This window comes from Callithrix jacchus, chromosome 8 (assembly GCF_049354715.1).
Source record: "Callithrix jacchus isolate 240 chromosome 8, calJac240_pri, whole genome shotgun sequence".
Taxonomy (NCBI): Eukaryota; Metazoa; Chordata; class Mammalia; order Primates; family Cebidae; genus Callithrix; species Callithrix jacchus.
Genome location: NC_133509.1, coordinates 54,760,940 through 54,782,594, shown reverse-complemented (window position 1 = coordinate 54,782,594; position 21,655 = coordinate 54,760,940). Strand labels below are relative to the sequence as shown.

The 21,655-nt window shown below is 34.8% G+C and overlaps 2 protein-coding genes across 2 annotated transcripts; both read left to right on the top strand.

Annotated features, from left to right (window-relative positions):
- Window positions 1-5,707: 5,707 nt before the first annotated feature.
- On the top strand, window positions 5,708-9,352 carry OR4M1 (olfactory receptor family 4 subfamily M member 1). The gene has a single exon (XM_035259947.3). It carries the CDS (start codon window positions 6,813-6,815, stop codon window positions 7,752-7,754), a length of 942 nt encoding a protein of 313 aa, XP_035115838.2. The 5' UTR covers window positions 5,708-6,812; the 3' UTR covers window positions 7,755-9,352.
- A 9,570-nt stretch (window positions 9,353-18,922) lies between these two features.
- On the top strand, window positions 18,923-21,069 carry LOC118144874 (olfactory receptor 4N4C-like). Its single transcript, XM_035259946.3, is given in 2 exon segments — window positions 18,923-20,017; window positions 20,020-21,069. Coding segments are annotated over 2 exon segments (942 nt in total). The 5' UTR covers window positions 18,923-19,719; the 3' UTR covers window positions 20,664-21,069.
- The last annotated feature ends 586 nt before the right edge of the window (window positions 21,070-21,655 follow it).

Genomic DNA, 21,655 nt, shown 5'->3' with positions numbered 1-21,655 from the left:
TGCTGTTGGACAGAGTATTCTGTGTGTGTCTATCAGATTCATTTAATCTGAAGTAGTTCAGAACAACGTTTCCTTACTTATATTCTTTCTGGATTATTTATCCATTGTTGAAAATAGGATATTAAAACTCTATTATTATTGCATTGCTGTCTATCTCTTGCTTTAGATTTGTTGATATTTGCTTTATATATTTGGGTGCTCTGATGTGGGTGTTTTCATATTTATAATTGTTACATCATCTTGATGAACTTATCACTGTCTAATGACCCTCTTTGTCTCTTGTGACAGTAAAGCCTATTTTCTCTGATGTACATGTAACTACTGCTGCTCTTTTTTGGTTTTCATTTTCATGAAATATTTTTGTTTTCTGTCCCTTCACTTTTAGTCTATGCGTGTTATTGAAGGTGAAGTATGTTTCCTGTAGGCAGCATTTAGTTGGATCTTATTTTTATAAATCCATTCAGCCACTCTTTGTCTTTTGATTGGCAAAATTTATATATTTATATTTAAAGTAATTGTTGGTAGGTAAAGATTTACTATTGTCAATTTATTAACTGTTTTCTGGTTGTTTTGTAGATCCTTTATTCCTTTATTACTCTTTTGTTGTTTTCCTTTGTGATTTGATCACTTTCTTTGGTAGTATGCGTTGATTCCTTTCTGTTTATCTTTTGTGTATTTACTATAGGTTTTTGATTTGTGTTTGCCATGAGGCTTACATACATATTACTGTAGTTTTAATTTCTAACATTTTTCCCTGTATTTGTGCTTGCCATTAAGTTTTAAATTTCATTATCAAATATGCTATAACTCTTTTCCTATTTGCTTTTCTTTCATGGGGGATATACTTAAAAAGTTGTATTTATTCCAAAATAATTTAAATAGTCTCTCTATATTTCTAGTAATTAAAAAATTACTCCCTTGCAATTTGTGTTAAGTATAAGTTATAAAATATAATTCTTTTAAAAGGTCTGGTTAGCCAGTTGTTCAAACACAACTTATTGTGTCCTCTGAGACAGTAGGATTGAAAATGCACATCATACTCTAGAGAACACATATTGTAGATCATAACATTTTCCACTCAAATCCTGGAAAATTCATCATGTTTCTTCTGTGCAACTCAAAAGTTGTGTTTCTGTGCTCTTTGGATGAAGCACAAATCAACTTTTAAATTATTCCCTCAGGGCTTATGTTTCTACCTGGCTTCCCCTGGCCTCCAGAGAATTGATTTTTGCAGTTATAACCCATGGTGCATAGTTTACTGTTACATCAGGGCAGAAACTGATATATACCAACATATAGAGGACAAAGTCCTCCACTGTGGATGGGGGAAGAGGCTTCTACCTTCTCCCCATAGTTCCTGAATATACCAAGACTGTCACAGTAATTGGTAGGTTGAAATGTTGTTATAATGTTCACATAAACCATCCTAATTTTGAGACAGTAGAATAGATATAATGATGGGAATAGCTATGTGCAGTGCTCAGAGACGAGTGGTAAGAAACAGAAAGCAACATGTAAGGAAATGTCTTAGGGAACTGTGATGATAGTATATAGCAGGTCCTAGCTGTGGAGTGGGTGGACAAATTGTTTCTTCTTTGCCTTGATCTCAATAATTAAAGCATTTTAAAGTCAGGGTTGAACAGGGCATTGAGGAGACAGTTTGGTTATTCTATATGCATAAGATGAACCATTTGTAAACAAGCTCAGAGAAGGCTGTTTTGATTTATGGGTCTTCAGAGAGTAACAAATCATTAAAATAAACTTCCAAAATTTTGAATTCCTTTGTTCTTGAAAGAAAGTCTGGAAAATGTCAAGATCTTTAGTTACTTCTTATTATAGTTCTTCAGATGATCTCTATAAAAAGGCTGGGAAAGGTGGGGCTTGGGATGTTTTATTTCAAAGGGATTAGCGTTAGTAGTAGCAACAACTTTAAAAATAAATAGAAAAGCAAAAAAGAAACTTAAAAACAAAGAGACTCTAGCTTGAAAGAAATGTGGGTGAAATACGTATTTTAAAAAAAGGATACCATACAGCAAAGTTACAAATCATGTAGCAGAGTAAGGAAAGACTAAATGAAGTAATAGAAACAGATGTTGTGATTTAATTTTTTTCAGTCTATTGATTTATTTATTCAATTAAAAATCCATGTAATCATTTCATCTATCCATCCATCCATCCATTTAACAAACATGTATTGAAGACAATATCATGCTAGAAACTACCTCAGGCACTAGATAGATAAATGAGACATACTCCATGACTCAGGGAGCTCAGAGTTTCTGTTATGTTTTACAAAATACAAACTGAAAAATTACAGTGTAATGAGTTAAAATATTTACTGGAGGGCTACTATTATGGGAAGCATAGAAATATGGCATTTCTATGGAACTAATTTATGCAAAATTCATACAAAATTTCAGGCATTTCAGAAAAGAGGCTTCTGAGACTAGCTGAAGGATTTATTAATAGTGATACACCAAAAACGTAACAGGACTGTGAGTCTGGGACTGCTACTGGTTTATTTAAGACACTTAAAGTCCCTGGGCTTCCATATACCATTTACATGGTGAAGATGCTTCTGTATAATTCTTCCTCACCATCCCGAAGAATAAGTGAACTCAATATCCTAAACATAGTAGCATTAATTCACATTATTTCTAAGTGTTGTATCTATCCACAATGGTGATTACATCACTGTTTCCCCCTATTGATACCCAAATCATTCTTAATTTACCTTTCTGAGAATTTTATTCTCAACCTACTTTTACTTAATAGAATCATAGGATTTTAGAGGTAGAATATTTCTCAAAATTCTAGTTAAAAATCCCTCCTGTTGCTATGAAGAAACTGTCATAGAGGAAGATTTCATGACCTCAGTATCACACAGATTATTGTTTTCCCCCAAAGCATTGGTTCTCTTGAGGAGATTTCACAGTTCACTCACCTCCAGGGAATGTCTCTGTACTGGGTATTTCCACATAGTCCTCTAGGAACTATGTCTCTGCAGATTAAGAATGGGAATTTTCTAGATGTTGCTAAAAGAGGAGCAGAAGCTTAGAAGGAGTAGGTAGGTAGATATGAGACGAAGTAAATCTTCTTAAGCAACTTACCCAATAACTGCTCTTAGAGTAAGCGCTGATTTGGAATAGACATCCCCTCCTAAATGGCAACCTTGGAAAAAAATGTCCTAAGTCAGTCTTTATGAGTGGCTTATCTCCCCGAAGAATTTCTCACAAACAATTCCTTGCTTTGAGTTTTCTTGGCACAATTCCCAGCCTTTCCTAGGGTGTTACAGTGCATACCCAAGTATGTATAGTTTATTCAGCCCAATTTTATTAAGGACCTGCAATATGCTAGATGAACCTCATTTTAGACACAGAACGCAGAAAGACAATTTTAAAAAATTGCCATTGTTGAGTTCAAATTCCAGCTGTCTTTGGAAGTATAACAATAGCAACATATGATCTACTGATAAATCGTGTTTATCTCCTAAATATTGTATCTTCTCAATATTTTTTAAACAGATTATTCCTTTCTCCAAGTAGCTATTGCTGTATCATTAGTTTAAGCCACATAATTTTTTTTTCTATAATGTTGTCTCTCTCCAATTTCTTCACATAGCAACCAGAGTGATATTTCTAAATTGCAAATTGTATTAAGCTATTCTTCAAGTTTTATTGTAAAACATATTGAAAGAAAATTGGAAATCCAATTTTATTATTGTGGACTGTATTACCTGGTTTTTGACTGTCTCTTTATTCTGTTTTAATACTTCTACTAGTTGTGGGTCTTACTACAGTTCTTAGAAAGTCTTTCATGCCAGAAGGCCTTTTCATTTTCTATTCTCTATTCCTAAAATGCTTTTCTTCAAACTTTCAAAGTCAGCAAAAGGTCACCAACTCAGAAAACCTTTTTAAAAAATACTCCATCACACACATACCACCCTCTGTCATCATTTACCATCGCCCCCTTTTTATTTCCTTCTTGTCTCTTAGTACTAGTGGTGATTATTTTATTTTACTTATTTATATTTTATTTTATTCTTATTTGCTTGTTTACTTATTTAGTATCTGTCTATATTTTTAGAATGGAAGTTTGATGAGGCAAATATTGAGTCTTCAGTCTTCCTTGTTCATTGCTGTGTCTCAGCAGGTAGCGTATGGTAGATACTCCCTAAATGTCTGTTGGATAAACAAAGGAATAGTTTATAGAAGTGACACAGAAGGTATATATCTAGGAATAGACTTTTTAATATCATATGTAGTTAGCTTTTTTTGACATGTATTAAATGACAAGTGCTGGACAGAATAATAATTGTTGCGTGTTTTATGATATTTTAGGTCATGGTCATGTTAATGTAGGGAAAATAGGTGTTTGTTTTTCCTTGAGAAAGTGACATGGTATAGTGGCGTGTGTGTATATGTTATAAGTAGTGGCTGAGCATTCCTAGCTTGGGGACTAGGGAGTTTGATTGGCTGCCTGACTATTGGATTGAGATGCTCCAGTAAAATATTTCTTTTCCTCTGACAGTAGTGAAGGGTGGAGGAGAGAGACATTCATCAAGGAGTGCGGAGGGATGAATCCTTTGCATTTCTGTCCAAAGGAATAAATGACGTTAATTTTGGTTCTTAATGCAAAGTATATATAATTAGTTTCTAATTTTATGTCATATCTTGAACATTGAGGTATAAAAGAAAATCTCTTCAATACTTTTTCTGGTAAAATCACCCTTTCTATTCCACAATACCTGATGTATAAGACATCAACACTCATTCACCTAAATTCTTTCTAGATTAGTGCCATTTTCTACTTCTGCTTTAGTGGAATGAGTGTGGAATAGAGCAGAGGAGGAAGGCGTGATTTGTGTGACAACAATCAGAATCACTTCATCATGTCCCCATAATAATAAAAAAAGCATATGATCATGTAATGGTATTTTCTGCTTGAAAATATTCATCTCCTTTCAATAATAAAGGGACAATTATTTACTTAAGAATGAATAATCACTTCTATCTGGTCAGAAACTGCATAGCATAATAGCAAAATATGTAAATGAGCTGAATAATCACATTTGAGATGCTTGTGGTAGAAAATTGATTGTTGGAACCTCATAGGTGACTTATCAGTGAATGTAAATGAGTTAGTATATAACTATCTTATGGCCTTCATAACTAATAGCATAACAAGTATATATAGTTATGCCTGTTGTGTTATTAGTTATGGGGCCATGAGCTGCTTCCTTCAGGTAAGTATAGTAAAATAATTGTTTTTTGGAATCTTAGGAAATATGTCATTCTAGATAACCTTATTACCTTTCTTTTGATTCAAATCTTCCTAAATCAAATTTTAAATTTTCCTATCTTACTAAATGTGCTTAATTAACTCACTGAGGTCCACACTGGGCAATTTATGGACATGGGGAGATTTATCCCTTTTCTAAATAGTTCCACACTGCTCACTTTCTGAGTATTTTCACTTTTCTTCCTCTTGCTGCCAGATTCCTGGAAAATACTGCTCCTTTTTCCTTTGTGTCTGTTTGTGGCAAGCCATCCCTTCTTCAGAACACAATGACTCTATAAGATACTGAAAGTCATTTATCTATATTTGTTAAAATTATGTACAAACTGAGCCAGTAGTTTCCAAAAATGGTGCATTTAGTTTCTTTACTCAGTAGTGTACATAGTGCCCATAGGTGTTTGGACACAGTCACATCTATTTGGTTTTACAGAACTTTAACTTTTTAAAAATTATTTTTCATATTTAATTTTTTAAGTAATAAAAAAGGCACTATCATAAAATATCACGTCGCAGAAAAAAACCCAACACTCTTGTATTGGCTATTGGTTAGAGCAAAACTTACTTTGGTGTGACAGTTTTTAACCTTACCTAAAGAAAAGCATATTTGGTAACGTGAGCTGTTCATTTCATTTTTATTTGACAACTTTTGTTCTACTTAGTGGTGTCAGGTTCAATACAGGGCAATAGCAAAATTTTAAGAATAATATTATTCTTATTGTCACCTTGAAACAGCAGAGCTGATCAGCTCAGGGTCAAATTGGGTAGCAAGCATACCCATTTCTCAGATCACTACACCTTCTACTTACTTTCCTGAAATGGTAAGCGAATTTCATAGTCAGGGTAGTATCAGGTATTGATGAATCTGGTCACAGCTAGAAGAATTTTTTTATAGGGCCTTGCATAGCTATATATTGTGACTGGTTACCTGCTACCAAGGATCAAGCTGTACAGGTTTTAGTTATGGAAAAATATGTCCATTCATTACTCATGCTGCTTTGGGATTTCTTTCATGTATTACAACTAAAATACTGCTAGATCTGGATATGTGCTATTAGACTGCAAGCCTAAGTTTTCAGGTTGGCAAGATTTCTCAACAAAAAAAGATCTAGAAAAAAAGCCTACATCTCTGATAACTAGCCAAAATTTGGCTATACTCAGAAGTAGCTGCACATATTTCTCACTAATGTAGATGTTTGGGGGAAGAATTAGTGCATTGCCGAATTTCATGAAAAGTAACATTTTTAACATTAACAAGCTGAGATTTGAGTTTCAAATATATGCCACACTTCACATAGTTTTAATGTTTCTAATTCACAAGTTCATCACATATTCTCTCCCTCCTGGTGTATCAAATATAAAATGGGCAACCAAATGTATCCTTATGCAATCTGTTAATGACTGGGAACATAAGACAATTTGGAAAGCAGTGATACAACTCTAGTTAAATGCTATGTGGGCTAATTATAGTTTCTTTAATTTTCGTAGCTATATTATGAAAAAAGTTAATTGAAGAAATGGCAACTGCAAATTACACCACAGTGACAGAATTTGTTCTCACTGGCCTATCCCAGACTCGGGAGGTCCAACTAGTCCTATTTGCTATATTTCTATCCTTCTATTTGTTCATCCTACCAGGAAATATCCTTATCATTTGCACCATCAAGCTTGACCCTCATCTGACTTCTCCTATGTATTTCCTGTTGGCTAATCTGGCTTTCCTTGATATTTGGTACTCTTCCATTACAGCCCCTAAAATGCTCATAGACTTCTTTGTGGAGAGGAAGATAATTTCCTTTGGTGGATGTATTGTACAGCTCTTCTTCTTACACTTTGTTGGGGCATCAGAGATGTTCTTGCTCACAGTGATGGCCTTTGACCGTTACGCTGCTATCTGCCGACCCCTCCACTATGCTACTATCATGAATCGACGTCTCTGCTATATCCTGGTGGCTCTCTCCTGGATGGGAGGCTTCATTCATTCTATAATACAGGTGGCTCTCATTGTTCGACTTCCTTTCTGTGGGCCCAATGAGTTAGACAGTTACTTCTGTGACATCACACAGGTTGTCCGGATTGCCTGTGCCAACACCTTCCCAGAGGAGTTAGTGATGATCTTTAGCAGTGGTCTGATCTCTGTGATGTGTTTCATTGCTTTGTTAATGTCCTATGCCTTCCTGCTGGCCATGCTCAAGAAACTCGGAGGCTCAGGTGAGAATACCAACAGGGCCATGTCCACCTGCTATTCCCACATTACCATTGTGGTGCTAATGTTTGGGCCATCCATCTATATTTATGCTCGCCCATTTGACTCTTTTTCCCTAGATAAAGTGGTGTCTGTGTTTCATACTGTGATATTCCCTTTACTTAATCCCATTATTTACACATTGAGAAACAAGGAAGTAAAGACAGCCATGAGGAAGCTGATCACCAAATATATTTTGTGTAAAGAGAAGTGAAAGATAAATAATAGATCTTACAGTCCTCCTAAGGATCATTGTTGTAAAGCAGGAAGTATTTGTAGTAATAATGCTGCATTTACTTCCTCCTTTGATTTGTGTTCTTAAAATTTTACTATACGTTTTCTCTATTAATTCCTCTTTATATGGACAAAATAGAGGCACTAAGATGAAAATAAATTCTCACACCCACCCTGAAATTCCCACCAGATCATTATTAGAATTTGAGCTATAATAATGATCTGCTAAAGTGCATTTTAACAATTGTTTATTGAGTAACACTCTGCAGAGGCTTTGCCTCTGAGGAGATTGTGTTGAGAAATAAAAATAAGACCTGGAGACATGTTCATCATAAATATGAAGTAAATAGCAAGCATATGAATGAAGCTAGCTTCAAGTTAGCAAATAAATATTGTTGTCATGTTTTAGTGTTGGCTCAGTGGAATTGTATCTGGTAAACCATCTTGCTGGGTCTGGAAAAACAGATTATTTGTCCTTTATCTCCTCTTGTTGCCAGAGTTAATAATGGAAATGAGGACTCATTTATATAAGGTATTTCAGTTTATATTTCAGCTGGTGTCCATTCAACAGTTTGGAGACAAAACTCAAAATTTTATCACATTACTGAAACAATTTTTATGAATTCAAATCAGAGTTGTAATTTGCTTGCTACACAAGATTGATCTCATTCCAGATGAAGCCTCCAGGCAACTAGCAGTTTTTGTAGCCAGTCCCTACTTAAATCCTTCAGAGTGAAAGTAGGCTTGGGGAGAAAAGATTCTAGGTTGACTGGGATTGGTAGACACTTAGCTGTGTAATTTTTAAAAACCATTATCTCCTTTGCCACTTTTGTATGTTTTCCATAATTGCTAATTCTGCCTCTCATGTTAAACTTAATTGGTAGGGTGCTGCTTTTGTTAGCACTTAATTCTGAGTTCTTTCCCATGAACCATTTTTTAGTGCACATAGAAGAGACCTAAAAGTTTTGGTTCCCATGATTCCTTAGAGAATTATTAAGGATTGAGTTCCTATTCTCAGGCACTAAAAACTCATTTACTCTCTATGCTTCAGAACGTAAAATTAGAACAGAATGTAGATTAGAACATTTGATATAATAGGTTATGTTTATTACTTAAATTTAAGTTTTTAATTTCAAAACTAGGTATTCTTTTCATGGAAGGGCAAGAATACATTGGGTGTATTAAGCTTTAGTCTTCTTTTTTAAATTTGATAATGTAATATGGGCTAAATTTTAAATTAATTTGATTCTTGTCAACATTAGGAATGAATATATAAAAATAAATGGTATAACTATTCCTAGAGTTACTATTCATTTACAGAGATTTTATTTATTAATCAAGGAGGTAATTGTGCCAGACCCAGTGTACCTTGGATGCATAGAATGGAATGGTGGTACACAAAGCCTATTTTTTGCATTGGGAATTTTTCCTTATGATAACCTTCTTCTATCTTCAATATTATGTTACTTTTCCTCTGGGAACCCAAAGGCATGGTTTGATGTTATGAGTCCTGATTTTTGAGTTGACTTCTCATCACCTGGAAGTGAATAAAACAGTAGACTTCTCTAATGTTTTATGACATAGCATGAGAAAAGATATATATATGTATATATATGATACATTTTATCATATATGTACGTATATATGATACATTTTATCATATATATGTATATATGATAAAATGATAAAAGATATATATACATATATATGATAAAATGATGTATCATATATATGATAAAATGATGAGTGATATTTTTAAATCTATGTCATCTTATTGTCATTTCTCTATATGTGATCTAGCCAGACTTCTATTCATTTTGTCACTTATCTTTCATCAAACTAGGCTGATATTGTTGAGAAAGAGATCACTGATTTGATATGCTCTTCAAACACCAGCACACTGTGCTATAGAAGGATATTTACTGAAAATATGGAAGCTAGTAATACACAGGAGAAAAAGGCATAAAAATAGTAGTGTGATAGCTAGTTGCTTACTTAGGAATATTATCTGAAATGATAAACTAATATCAATGAAGAAAAGGGGAACTTAGGAATATTATCTGAAATTATAAACTAATATCAATGAAGAAGAGGTGAACTTCTATTAAGTGATAACTGAGCCTGATTCATGGAGGACATGATTGGAATAAAGACTGAGAGCAATTTCACTGGTTGGAGAACATTTGGAAGTTCCCAGAGACATTTTTGGTGGTCACAACTGAGTATGTATATTGGCATCTTGTACTATTTAGACATCTTACAATGCACAGGACAGCCCCCAGCCCCTGACACCCACATGAATTATCTGGCCCCAAATGTCGATAGTGCTGAGAATAAAGAACTCTGTCAGGTTGAGAACCTCTGACTGAAATAATAAACAGGGATAAGGCAGGTTAGTGTAGAAGAAATAGGTGTTAACCTCATATGCAATCTTATCTCATTGAATATTGTTTCCAAATAGTTCAGTATTCTCAGCAGTCAAATACAAAATCTGTTTCAGGATTCCTTTTCCCTATATAATGCCTACATTTTATTTCGGTTATTTTAAATGTCTTTTAATCTCTTTTTTTTTTCCGTCTCTCCTACTCCACCTTCCTTTCAAAACTGCTGCTTAGCAGTAGTTTAAAATCAGCAATATCTTGATTGAGTAAATTATCTTTAGCACTATATTGGGATTATACTTTCATTATCACTGATTTGTGTGAGACTTTAGAATCCAAGTCTCAGAAGATGGATGTATCTCCTGGCTTTTTGCTAATTTCAGTATTAACAAGATAAATTTTATTATTATATCTGGTTAAAAAATAGCTTTATGGCTCAAAGAAAATTAAAGTTCTTTTGTTTTTTAATTACTAAAATAATATATATTCATTAAAAGTTAAAAACATATGAATATATAAAGAAAAAACCAAGTATCATTGGCAATGTTTTTTCTCAGGGATTTTCTTTAACAAGGTTTATAAATTCTTCCCCCTCCACCTCCATTGGAAGCAGGCCAGTTGGCTTATCATGCATTGTTCCAAAATATAATTACCATTAAATAGATGTCCAGGTGAAGATAAGCTACAAATTCCTTACATAAGTACGTGTAACCCTCAGATTTTATATGCTGCAAAACTGGCATTTAAATAAAAAGGCCACGAAATTTTAAATATGCAACAAAAATCTGAGCTTTTTTTTTTTTTTTTTTTTAAGACAGAGTCTCACTCTGTTACCAGGAGGAAGGCTGGAGTGCAGTGGTGCGACCTTGGCTCACTGTAACCTCTGCCTCCTGGGTTCAAGCAATTCTCCTGCCTCAGCCTCCCGAGTAGCTGGGACTACAGGTGCGTGCCACCATGCCCAGCTAATTTTTTTGTATTTTTAGTAGAGACAGGATTTCACCATGTTGGTCAGGATGGTTGACATCTGTTAACCTTGTGATCCGCCCACCTCAGCCTCCCAAAGTCCTGGGATTACAGGTGAGAATGTTGTTTTTAAGACCTTGTTTAAAGAAATTATCAGAGAACACATTTCTGTCAGCCAGGTGACCAGGACAAAAGGTTGGGTGTGTATGTATATATATTTATACAGTAGTCCTCTTTTTTTGATAATATTTTTTATTATTATACTTTAAGTTCTGGGGTACATGTGTAGGTCATGCAGGATTCTTACAGAGGTATACACATGCCATGGTGGTTTGCTGCATCCATCCCCCATCACTATATTAGGTATTTCTCTTAATGTTATCCCTCCCCAATCTCCCCACTCCCTGCCCTTCCCTAGCCCCCACCCTCCAACAGGCCCCAGTGTGTGATGTTCCCCTCCCTGTGTCCATGTGTTCTCATTGTTCAACACCCACTTATGAGTGAGAACATGTGGTGTTTATCCATATGTGATCTGTTCCAAGACACCTGTGGATGCCAGAAACCATAGCTATTACCAAACCCTATATATACCATTTTTTTCTATACATGCACGCCTATGATAAAGCTTAATTTATAAATTAGGCACATTAATAGATTTATGACAACTAATAATAAAATAAAACAATTATAACAATATGCCAGCATTACTACTCTTATACTTTGGGGCCACTATTAAATAGAATAAGGATTACTTGAACACAAGCACTTGTGATGCTGTCTCACTGATAACCAAGGTGACTACTAAGTGACTAACATGCAGGTGGCATGTACAAGATGGATACACTGGACAAAGGAATGATTCATGTCCCTGGAAGGATGGAGAAGAGGACAGCTTGAGATTTCATCATGCCACTTAGAATGAGGCATAATTTAAAACTTAGGAATTGTTCATTGCTGGAATTTTCCATGTAACACTTTTTGGACTGAGGTTGACCACAGACAACAAAAACTACAGAAAGGAACACTGTGGATGAGAGGGAGCTACTGTATTTAATATAATATTGGCTTACTAAACTATAAACCTAAGACTAAAACTAAGGTAAGCAAGGTAGAACTGTATGAAATGCTATCTGCTGTGACAATGCAGAAACCATAGAACTGTATCCATTTCCATCCTGTGGATCTTTCACTAAAAAAAAAAAAAGATAAAAATAGACATTTTGGATAAGCATCTTTTAAAATATTATAAAATTAGGAACCCAGAGAAATAAATGAACAGAAATCAGCTTTCATTGTGAAGACTTATGTTCTGTTTTCAAGCCTGGTGGTAGGGCTGCAGGTGGATAGTAGACAAATCCCAGGATTCACACCATGGTATATTCACCCAATGATATATTCTAAAACTAGCTGAAGTCCCAAAGGATATATTCTTAGGGAAGTATAAAATAGCTTTCCAAAAAATCCCACCACCTCAAAAATGCAAAAGAGAAAAAAGAAAAATTAATGAAACACAAGTGGGATCCCATATATTTTTTGTGTTTGAAATTTATTACAAGTTGATCATTTTGTTCACTGCATGCTAATAATTTTGTTCAAAGTTTCTGGTTCCAGAGTTGGAATGTCTCTTTACAGAAGGAAACACCAATATCTTCTGGAAGTTCTTATGTTTATTCCAGGACTCAAAATATTCTACAGATAAACTTTCAAAAGTAAGAGTTTACAGTCAGAAATGAGTGAATATGCAATAAAGCAAAGCTCTGTGAGGGAGAATCAGAACAACACAGAGAAAGATCAAAACCATAAAAGAGATACAGAATGCAAATTAAGTAGGTTTGATATGTTTAGAAAAACAAAGAAAGGAATGAAAATATGAAGAGGGATAAAGATGCTGTAAAAATAAACAGAAAATCTTAAGAAAAAGAGATTCAGATTCAGATGAAAAATTCAACAAATGTATAATTGTAAATTAGATAGAATCAGTAACTTAGCATATTCTGTTAAGGAACTGAATTATGCAGGGAAGAGTTATAATGGTATAAAAGAGACTAAGAGACATTGAAAATAGAAAAAGAAGATCTAAATATATATCATGAATTTCAAAGGAGAGGATAAATAAAATGTAGTGGACGCCATGTTGAAGAAATATTGCTGAAATTTTTTCAAACCTAATAAAAGACACCAAACTTCATAATCAGAAATCCCTCCAAAATATTAATAAGATAAATGTTTTAAAATACACATTTAGGGGGCAGGTGTGGTGACTCATGCCTATAATCCTAGCAGTTTGGGAGGCCAAGACCAGCAGATCACTTGAGCCCAGGAGTTTGAGACCAGCCCAACAACATGTCGAAACCCAGTCTCTACCAAAAAATGAAAAAAATTAGCCGGGGTGGTGATGCCTAATTGTAGTCCCAGCGAATCTGCAGGCTGAGGTGAGAGATCAATGGAGCCTGACAGTTCGAGGCTGCAGTGAGCTATGATCACAACACTGCACTACGCCTCAGCCTAAGCCACAGAGCCAGACCCTGCCACCAAAAAAACAAAGAAAACAATAAAAAGCAAAAATATGCATATTTGGGCACCTTGTAGTGGATAAAGACAACCAAGCAGATTTTAAAAGCAGAGCTCATCTTCAAGGGAAAGGCAGTAAGGATAATATGTCTCCCTCCCTCCCTCTTCTTTTCTTCCTTTCCTTCCCTTCCTTCCCTCCCCCCCCTCTCTCTCTTTCTTCCTTTCTTTCTCTCCTTTTTCTTCTTTCTTTCTTTCTTTCCTTTCTTTCTTTCTGTCTCTCTCTTTCCTCCTCCTCCTCCTCCTCCTCCTCTTCCTTCTTCTTCTTTTTTCCTCTTCAAGGGAAAGGTGAGGATAATTTCCCTCCCTCCCTCCCTCCCTTTCTTCTTTCCTTCTTTCCTTCCTTCTCTTGCTTGCTTTCTTGATGTGGAGTCTCACTCTGTAGCCCTCCCGTCTTGGCCTACTGAAGACTTCGCCTCCCAAGTTTAAGTGATTCTATTGCCTCAGCCTCCTGAGTAGCTGGGATTATAGGCCTGTGCCACCACACTCGAGTAATTCTTGTATTTTTACTAGAGAAGGGGTTTCACTATGTTGGCCAAGCTGGTCTTGGACTCCTGGCCTCAAGTGATCCACCCACCTCATCCTCCCAAAGTTTTGGGGTTACAGGCATGAGCCATCACACCTGGCTGATCTCACTTCTTTAACAACAAAAATGTAAACCAGTGAAGAGTTATATTATGACAATAGAAAATAGTTTTCATCTCTGTGAAAATATAATCAAAAGCATCGTCAGAAAAACAGGAGCAGAGAATTTGCCACAAGCACACAATCACTGAAAGAAATTTCAAGTGATGTGGTTGAAACAAGAATGTGATTGCAGATAGGAGATCAGAAACATCAGAAAAGGAATAGCAAATATGTGGGTAAATCTAAATAAACATCTACTGTGTAAGATAGCAGCAACAACAAACATGTTTAGAAAAAGAAAGAACTGAAGTGTATGAAAATAACATTATATAAACTAAGATTTGGGACAGTTACACTTCAATGTACTAGTCTTTATACAGATTTACTTTTATTCTGATTATAAAAATGATGTGTTTATTACAACTAATTCAGGCAATGAAGAAAAATATAACATGAAGAAAAATAAAAATATATAATTCACCCAGAAATGATAGCTATCTTTTTGATACAATATTCTATACTTCTGTCTATCTGTATATATTACACACAGAACTTTTCTTCTTTATAGTAATATTTAATTAAAAAATAGTTTTGTTAACAAATGCCAAGACCACAATAGAGTATATTTAAGAATATATCTCTTTGTGAGGAATTAGTCCTACAACACGCAGTTTGTCTTTCTAAGAAGGAATATGTCAAAGGGTATTTGTGAATATTATTTACTTTTCTTTGCCTATATCTTTGTCACTAGAAATATATTGAATTTAACATACTACCTACCTGACCACATTACTTCCTTTCTTGATATATCAATGATTTCCTATTATATACTTAAAAAATAGTAATGTAAGAAATAAAACAACCTCTTTTGGCTTTCTGTCCACATGAAACTAAAAAACATGCTGGCTGTTCTGTAATCTCTGTCACTGATTGAATGTTGATTTTAAAACTTAGAAGTGACATAGTGACTTTAAAATTATATCTACTTGACTATTTATGTATAACATGTTTCTAGTCTCATTCTTTGACTATATTTTCTTGGCGTTCCAACAATTCCCATGGAAAATGTTTTGCAGTTTCGTTAGCCTTCCAATTCCCAAAGTACATTCTCCATTGCATCACAAATTGGTTGCATATTTCAAAGAGTAAGAGATTCCTCTGTGAGAAGAGATATTTAAGAATGAAGTCAGGAAAAATCAGTTATTGTTCCTTCTGTTAGAGGGAGGTGATATCTGCTGTGTGAGAGGAGCATTAGATTACTAGAGAGGTAAATGTTTTTTGCCATTCTTCATATTTATGAGGAACATAAATAAGGAAGAAATGGAAACAGATATTGCAACATCTCAGGTGGGGCATCTGCTGCCTTGAAATGCAAAGATCAGAATTATAACAGAAATAGATTAATATGTTAAATCTGAATTAAATAATACAATAGCACTTTTTACCTGTTCTTAATAATATAGCTCCAGTTTCTCCTAATATTTAGAATTCATTTATTGGGAATATGTAAAGCCTTTATTAACATTGCCTTGGGAATGTTTATACTTGGTCCTAAACCTATATCTATTAACTGAAAGATGCGAGGAAACAGAAATCATAACCAATGCAGAAATGCTAGAATGCAAAGAAAATCTTTACCAACTTCATGATTTTCCAGGAGACTAGCTCTGACTGTTTGCATACCTGCTGGGATGAGAGGTTCTTTTGCAAATAGTCTTTCCATATACCAATCGGGCTTTGACAGCTGGCTGAAGTGAAACTTCCATAAATTATTTTCTTATAATCTCTTACATTTACACAGCTACCTTTACCCCAGAAACTCATTTCAAAGGCAGGGACAGAGGATCTATGTTATGCATTTACTTCTTAGAAACTAAAGTTCCTCTTAATATCTACGTTTTTCCTGATTTGATTTTGGTTTAGTCAGATTTCAATATGCTACTTATTGTATCATTCTCATCTTATTATATTTGTAAATCAACACAGTGAGATAAAGTAACTCAGGCTAATGAAGATGAGTGACCTTCCCAAGATCTCAGGGTTAAAAAAATTGCAGGATGAAGAACTTAAACTCAGATAGACAGATGCTTAAACAAGGGCTTTTTCTATGATGTCCATTACGAAATTGTGGCATTATAAAATTTGGTATCTGTCAATGATTTGATAACGCTCTTTAACTTTATCCATATTTCTCAGAACACAAAAAAATTAGAAATTATATACTTATGGGTTACAAACTAGATAGCATGTATTAATATACATCATATTCTTATTCTTATTTTGGGGATGTTTATAAAATATATTTTTGCTGGTAGGGTAGATTAATGAGAAATTTCTTTCAAGCATAAAGGTAAATATTGCCACTTTTATTAAGATTAGTTACAAACAGACAACATACTTGAGGTAGTGGGAAATAATTTAAAAGTGTTCATACAGTATATTTTAAAGAGGATACTATTTAAGGAAAGTAATTTAGTACTAAAAGGTGAGTTAGTGATTTTTGACCCTTAAAACAATTGGAGTGAAGAAACTTCATGTGCTGTCCTTACTATTGTTTCAAAAGAAAACAATAGTGATGCTTCTCAGAATTAATGGTAAGGCAAGCATGAGATCTAATAAAAGAGAAATGAGAAGACAAGAAGAATGAGTGGAAAAAAATACTGGAAACTACAAGAACATTCAAAAATAAAAGCAACAAAGCAGAAAAATAAAAGAGATAAGAGAAAAACAAGGGGAATCATTAGAGAACAAATATGACAGCAAAAAAGAGAGAAGATAAAATAGAGAAAAAGAAACCAACTCAAGTGTAAAAGTATAACTTAAAAAATGAAGTATAGAAATATTTAGTGAGACAGGAATGGAAAATAATAAAATATTTTTTTTAAAAGGAAGCATGAGGAAATATAAAGAAAAATAAGTGAATTAGTGCCTGTGGATGGGAATCAAGCCTCCAAACACCTGCTTCATGAAACTTTCCAACAAGAGCCTGGACTCTAAGCATGAACAGTACATAGAGCAGCAGTTAGCTGGAACATGTGTGCGCCCCACCCATCACTCTTTCCTCCTCTGTGCTGCTCCAGCATTGTCAGTGCCAGATAAAATTTTGTTTCCGTTGAAATTGAAATATTGGGTAGAGAGAGTGGCAGGCATTCAGATTTCTATTTCGGCTTCCACTGACAGTGGTCCTTCTATACAGTTAGGTCCTTCTAAATATAGTTAGACAAGACCAAACTTGTCTTTGCAGGAATTTCTGTGTTTTTATTTTGCTGAGAGTTACTTCATTTTACCTAGAGGAATGTCTATCTTGTGAATATATATATATTTGGTCTCTGGATCTATAATGAGCCTGGTGTGAGCAGTATCAGTATGACAAAAGAGCTTAGAGGGAAGTACACAAAGGGAGCACAGTGAATCAGAGATATTTGATGGTAGTAAGTTCCAGGTGTGACCGAGTCAATAGGAGAACAGAAGTGGATGCTAGGAATGAAATGCAAGGTACAATGCAAGAACCTATAACTTCCAATCTCAGAGATACTTAAAAGTTTCTCCTATGACCCAAATACATCCTCAGTTTTTGAAAGAGTGTAAAATAACCAACTACATTATAATGTGCAAGATGCATACAACTTAAGGATAAGCAGAGAGGGATTCCTGACTTTTCTATTAGCAGGTTTTACATGCACAGAAGGAGTGATAAATATTAAGGTCAATAAATGGCCAAGTGCCAAAAAACAAAAATATAACAAAAGAAGAAGGATATCATATGTAAATTTTTATGCTTCTGCTTTGGTTAGGACATGTGTTTGTGTGTGTGTGTTTTTGTGTCTTCATGTGTATCTGTATGATGTACATACATGTGTCTGTGATGTAAGGTACTTTTTTTGCTTTTTTTTTGAGACAGAGTCATGCTCTATTGCCTAGGCTGGAGTGCAGTGGTGTGATCTGGCTCATTGCAACCTCCCTCTCCTGGGTTCCAGTGACTTTCATGCTTCAGCCTCTGGAGTAGCTGGCACATACAGGCTCCTGCCACCACACCTACTAAATTTTGTATTTTAGTAGAAATGGGGTTTCGCAGGGCTGGTCTTGAACTCTTGACCTCAAGTGATCCACCTGCCTTGACCTCTCAAAATGGTGGGATAACAGGTGTGAGCCACAGTGCCCGGCCTAGCTACTGCTTTCATAATTCCCAATTTTGACCATATCTGAAAACCTCAGCTATTAATTAATCTATTAGTATTAGATATATTTTAAAAAGCATATTGTTTGATGTTTCAATAGATGTGTCATTATAAATATTTTCTTTGATTTCTTAATTTGGGACTTTATGATTTTTTCCTTTCCCTCTCACATGCTGTCTCCTCATTCAGTTAGTTAATGAACTTTTCTTTCCCTCTAGTCTACATTTCATATTCCACATTATTTAAAAACAAATGTACCATGTAACAGAAGCACATGAAAAATTTTTCTGTATCAAATTGTAGTGTTTTGTTACAGCTCAAGATCTTTAGCTTTTAAATTTTTTTATTTCAGCCATAAACCATTTTTTGAGCTGTATTTCATATTCATTTATACTATGATTCTATATAAACTGTAAAATGTTAAAAAACAAAACTTCAAACAATAGGATACAATAATATATGTGTAGAAATTCTCCTATTATTGCTTTTATACCAATAAATTATCATGCACATCCCCAGGCATGAGTGCAGTCTCAATTTGGAGGCTGCTGTACATAGAAGCCTCAGCTCTTGTTTTCTCCAGCATTACCGAGATTCTTTTTATTTAGTCCAGCTTGTTTAGCTGATGCTCTATAGAGAAAAGGGAATTATTTCTGGTAAGCATAGTTGCTTTTATCAAAGTTTTTAGATAAAAACTCCTAAGGTATCATTTATATAAAATAATTTGTACTAATTGCTGTATAGTTCAATAGCTCAATCAGTTTTGACAAAAATAGATACATATAACCATTATAATTAAAAATGGAACATTTCTGTTCCCTCAAAAAGCTCTGTCATTCTTCTTTGCTGTCAATCTCAGCTCATCCTCCATTCTAAGCAAAACATGAAGACCTCGATAACTGGGGTTAAGTTTTCCTTTAGTCAGAAAATTTTTCCTATGCCTCATACAAATCAGTAACATTCAGAACAGTAGCATTCAAGTCTCACATGAGTGAACACTTAAACAGAAGCACAGGACTGAAACAGAAGGAAGAGTGTGGCTTCAGGACCAGAGTGTTGGCCATCATGAAATGAGGAAGCGTAAAGGGTAGAAATGATTTCTTCTTTGAAATTGTTGTTGAGATAGAATAATATAAATGTGGCATATCTTGTGTTTAGTTTAAGAACTATAATCTAGATGTAACACATGAAAATAAACTCTTTGATTGATAATCTATAGGCAGAGGAAATGAAGATAGAAAACACAGTAGTGACAGAATTTATCCTCCGGGGTTTGACCCAGTCTCAAGATACTCAGCTTCTGGTCTTTGTGCTGATCTTAATTTTCTACTTTATCATCCTTCCTGGTAATTTCCTCATCGTTTTTACCATAAGGTCAGACCCTGGGCTCACAGCCCCACTCTACTTCTTTCTGGACAACTTGGCCTTCCTGGATGCTTCCTACTCCTTCATTGTGGCTCCCAGGATGCTTGTGGACTTCCTCTCTGAGAAGAAGGTAATCTCCTACAGAGGCTGCATCACTCAGCTCTCTTGTACTTCCTTGGAGGAGGGGAGGGATTACTCCTTGTTGTGATGGCCTTTGACCGCTACATCGCCATCTGCCGGCCTTTACACTATTCAACTGTTATGAACCCTAGAGCCTGTTATGCAATGTTGTTGGCTTTGTGGCTTGGGGGTTTTGTCCACTCCATTGTCCAGGTGGTCCTCATCCTCCGCTTGCCTTTTTGTGGCCCAAACCAGCTGGACAACTTCTTCTGTGATGTCCCACAGGTCATCAAGCTGGCCTGCACCGACACGTTTGTGGTGGAGCTTCTGATGGTCTTCAACAGTGGCCTGATGACACTCTTGTGCTTCCTGGGGCTTCTGACCTCCTATGCAGTCATCCTCTGCTATGTTCGTAGGTCAGCTTCTGAAGGGAAGAACAAGGCCTTATCCACGTGTACCACTCATGTCATTATTATACTTCTTATGTTTGGACCTGCTATCTTCATCTACACTCGCCCCTTCAGGGCCTTACCAGCTGACAAGGTGGTTTCTTTCTTTCATACAGTGATCTTCCCATTGATGAATCCTATGATTTATACCCTTCGCAACCAGGAAGTGAAAACTTCCATGAAGAGGTTATTGAGTAGACATATAGTTTGTCAAATGGACTCTATAATGAGAAACTGAGAAGGAGGAATTCTGTCTGGAATTCATTCACTCATTTAACAAATCCTATTTTTCATTGAGTACCTCCCCTTTGTCTTGTAGGCAATGTGGGAGAGTATGTGTAATGAGAGAATAAACTTATTATATTTAAATAATATAAAGAAACCCCAGAGTGGTTGAAATATAATGAATAAGTGTGAGAAATTTAGGGGTTAAGTTTTATGTGACTGCAAAGGTCTTCTAGTCTAAGAAATTTTTTGTATTTTAATTGTGGTAAGAATCTACTTTAACGTTTTAGGCAAAGGTGTAATTCATCTACAATGCTTTCCTCTATGGGTTAGAGCAACATCAGCAAGATTTTAGGCCGATATTAATTAATAAGCTGTAAAACATAAACCAAATGTATGTTGTAAGTATGTTGTGAAAAAGACTAGTCTTTCATATATATAAAATATATTAAAATTTTTTATTTTTAAATATATTTACAAATGTGCATATCTATAAATATATTGCATATTATATTATATAAATATATATTACATATATATTGCATATTATATAAATATATTACATATATATTGCATGTTTTATATATTTATAAATTTATATATATATTTAATCAATATATAAGTAAATATATATTTTCCCTCCAAATTTAGTAGAGAGATAAGGAGCCAATTTGTTCATGGAAAATGTCATAAAATTATTTCACTTGTTTTTTTCTTTAGAGATTAATGATGATTATTAGACATTATTAAATATTTAGTACTATAGGTTATATTGTAGATTATGTAAATCACTCCAGTTATTTTCAACATAGTGAAGCAGCTTCGTTGTCTGGGACGATACCTGTGGTTTGTCATCTCGTGCTGTGCAGATTAACAACACAAATTTACACATGTGGAGCGTAAAGTTTGATAGGCAAGAAAGGAGAATAGCTCCGCTATACAGAGGGAGGAAGGCTGTGAATGGAATAACCCCAGTTGTGGGGAAAGCAGTCAGTTACATTGGGA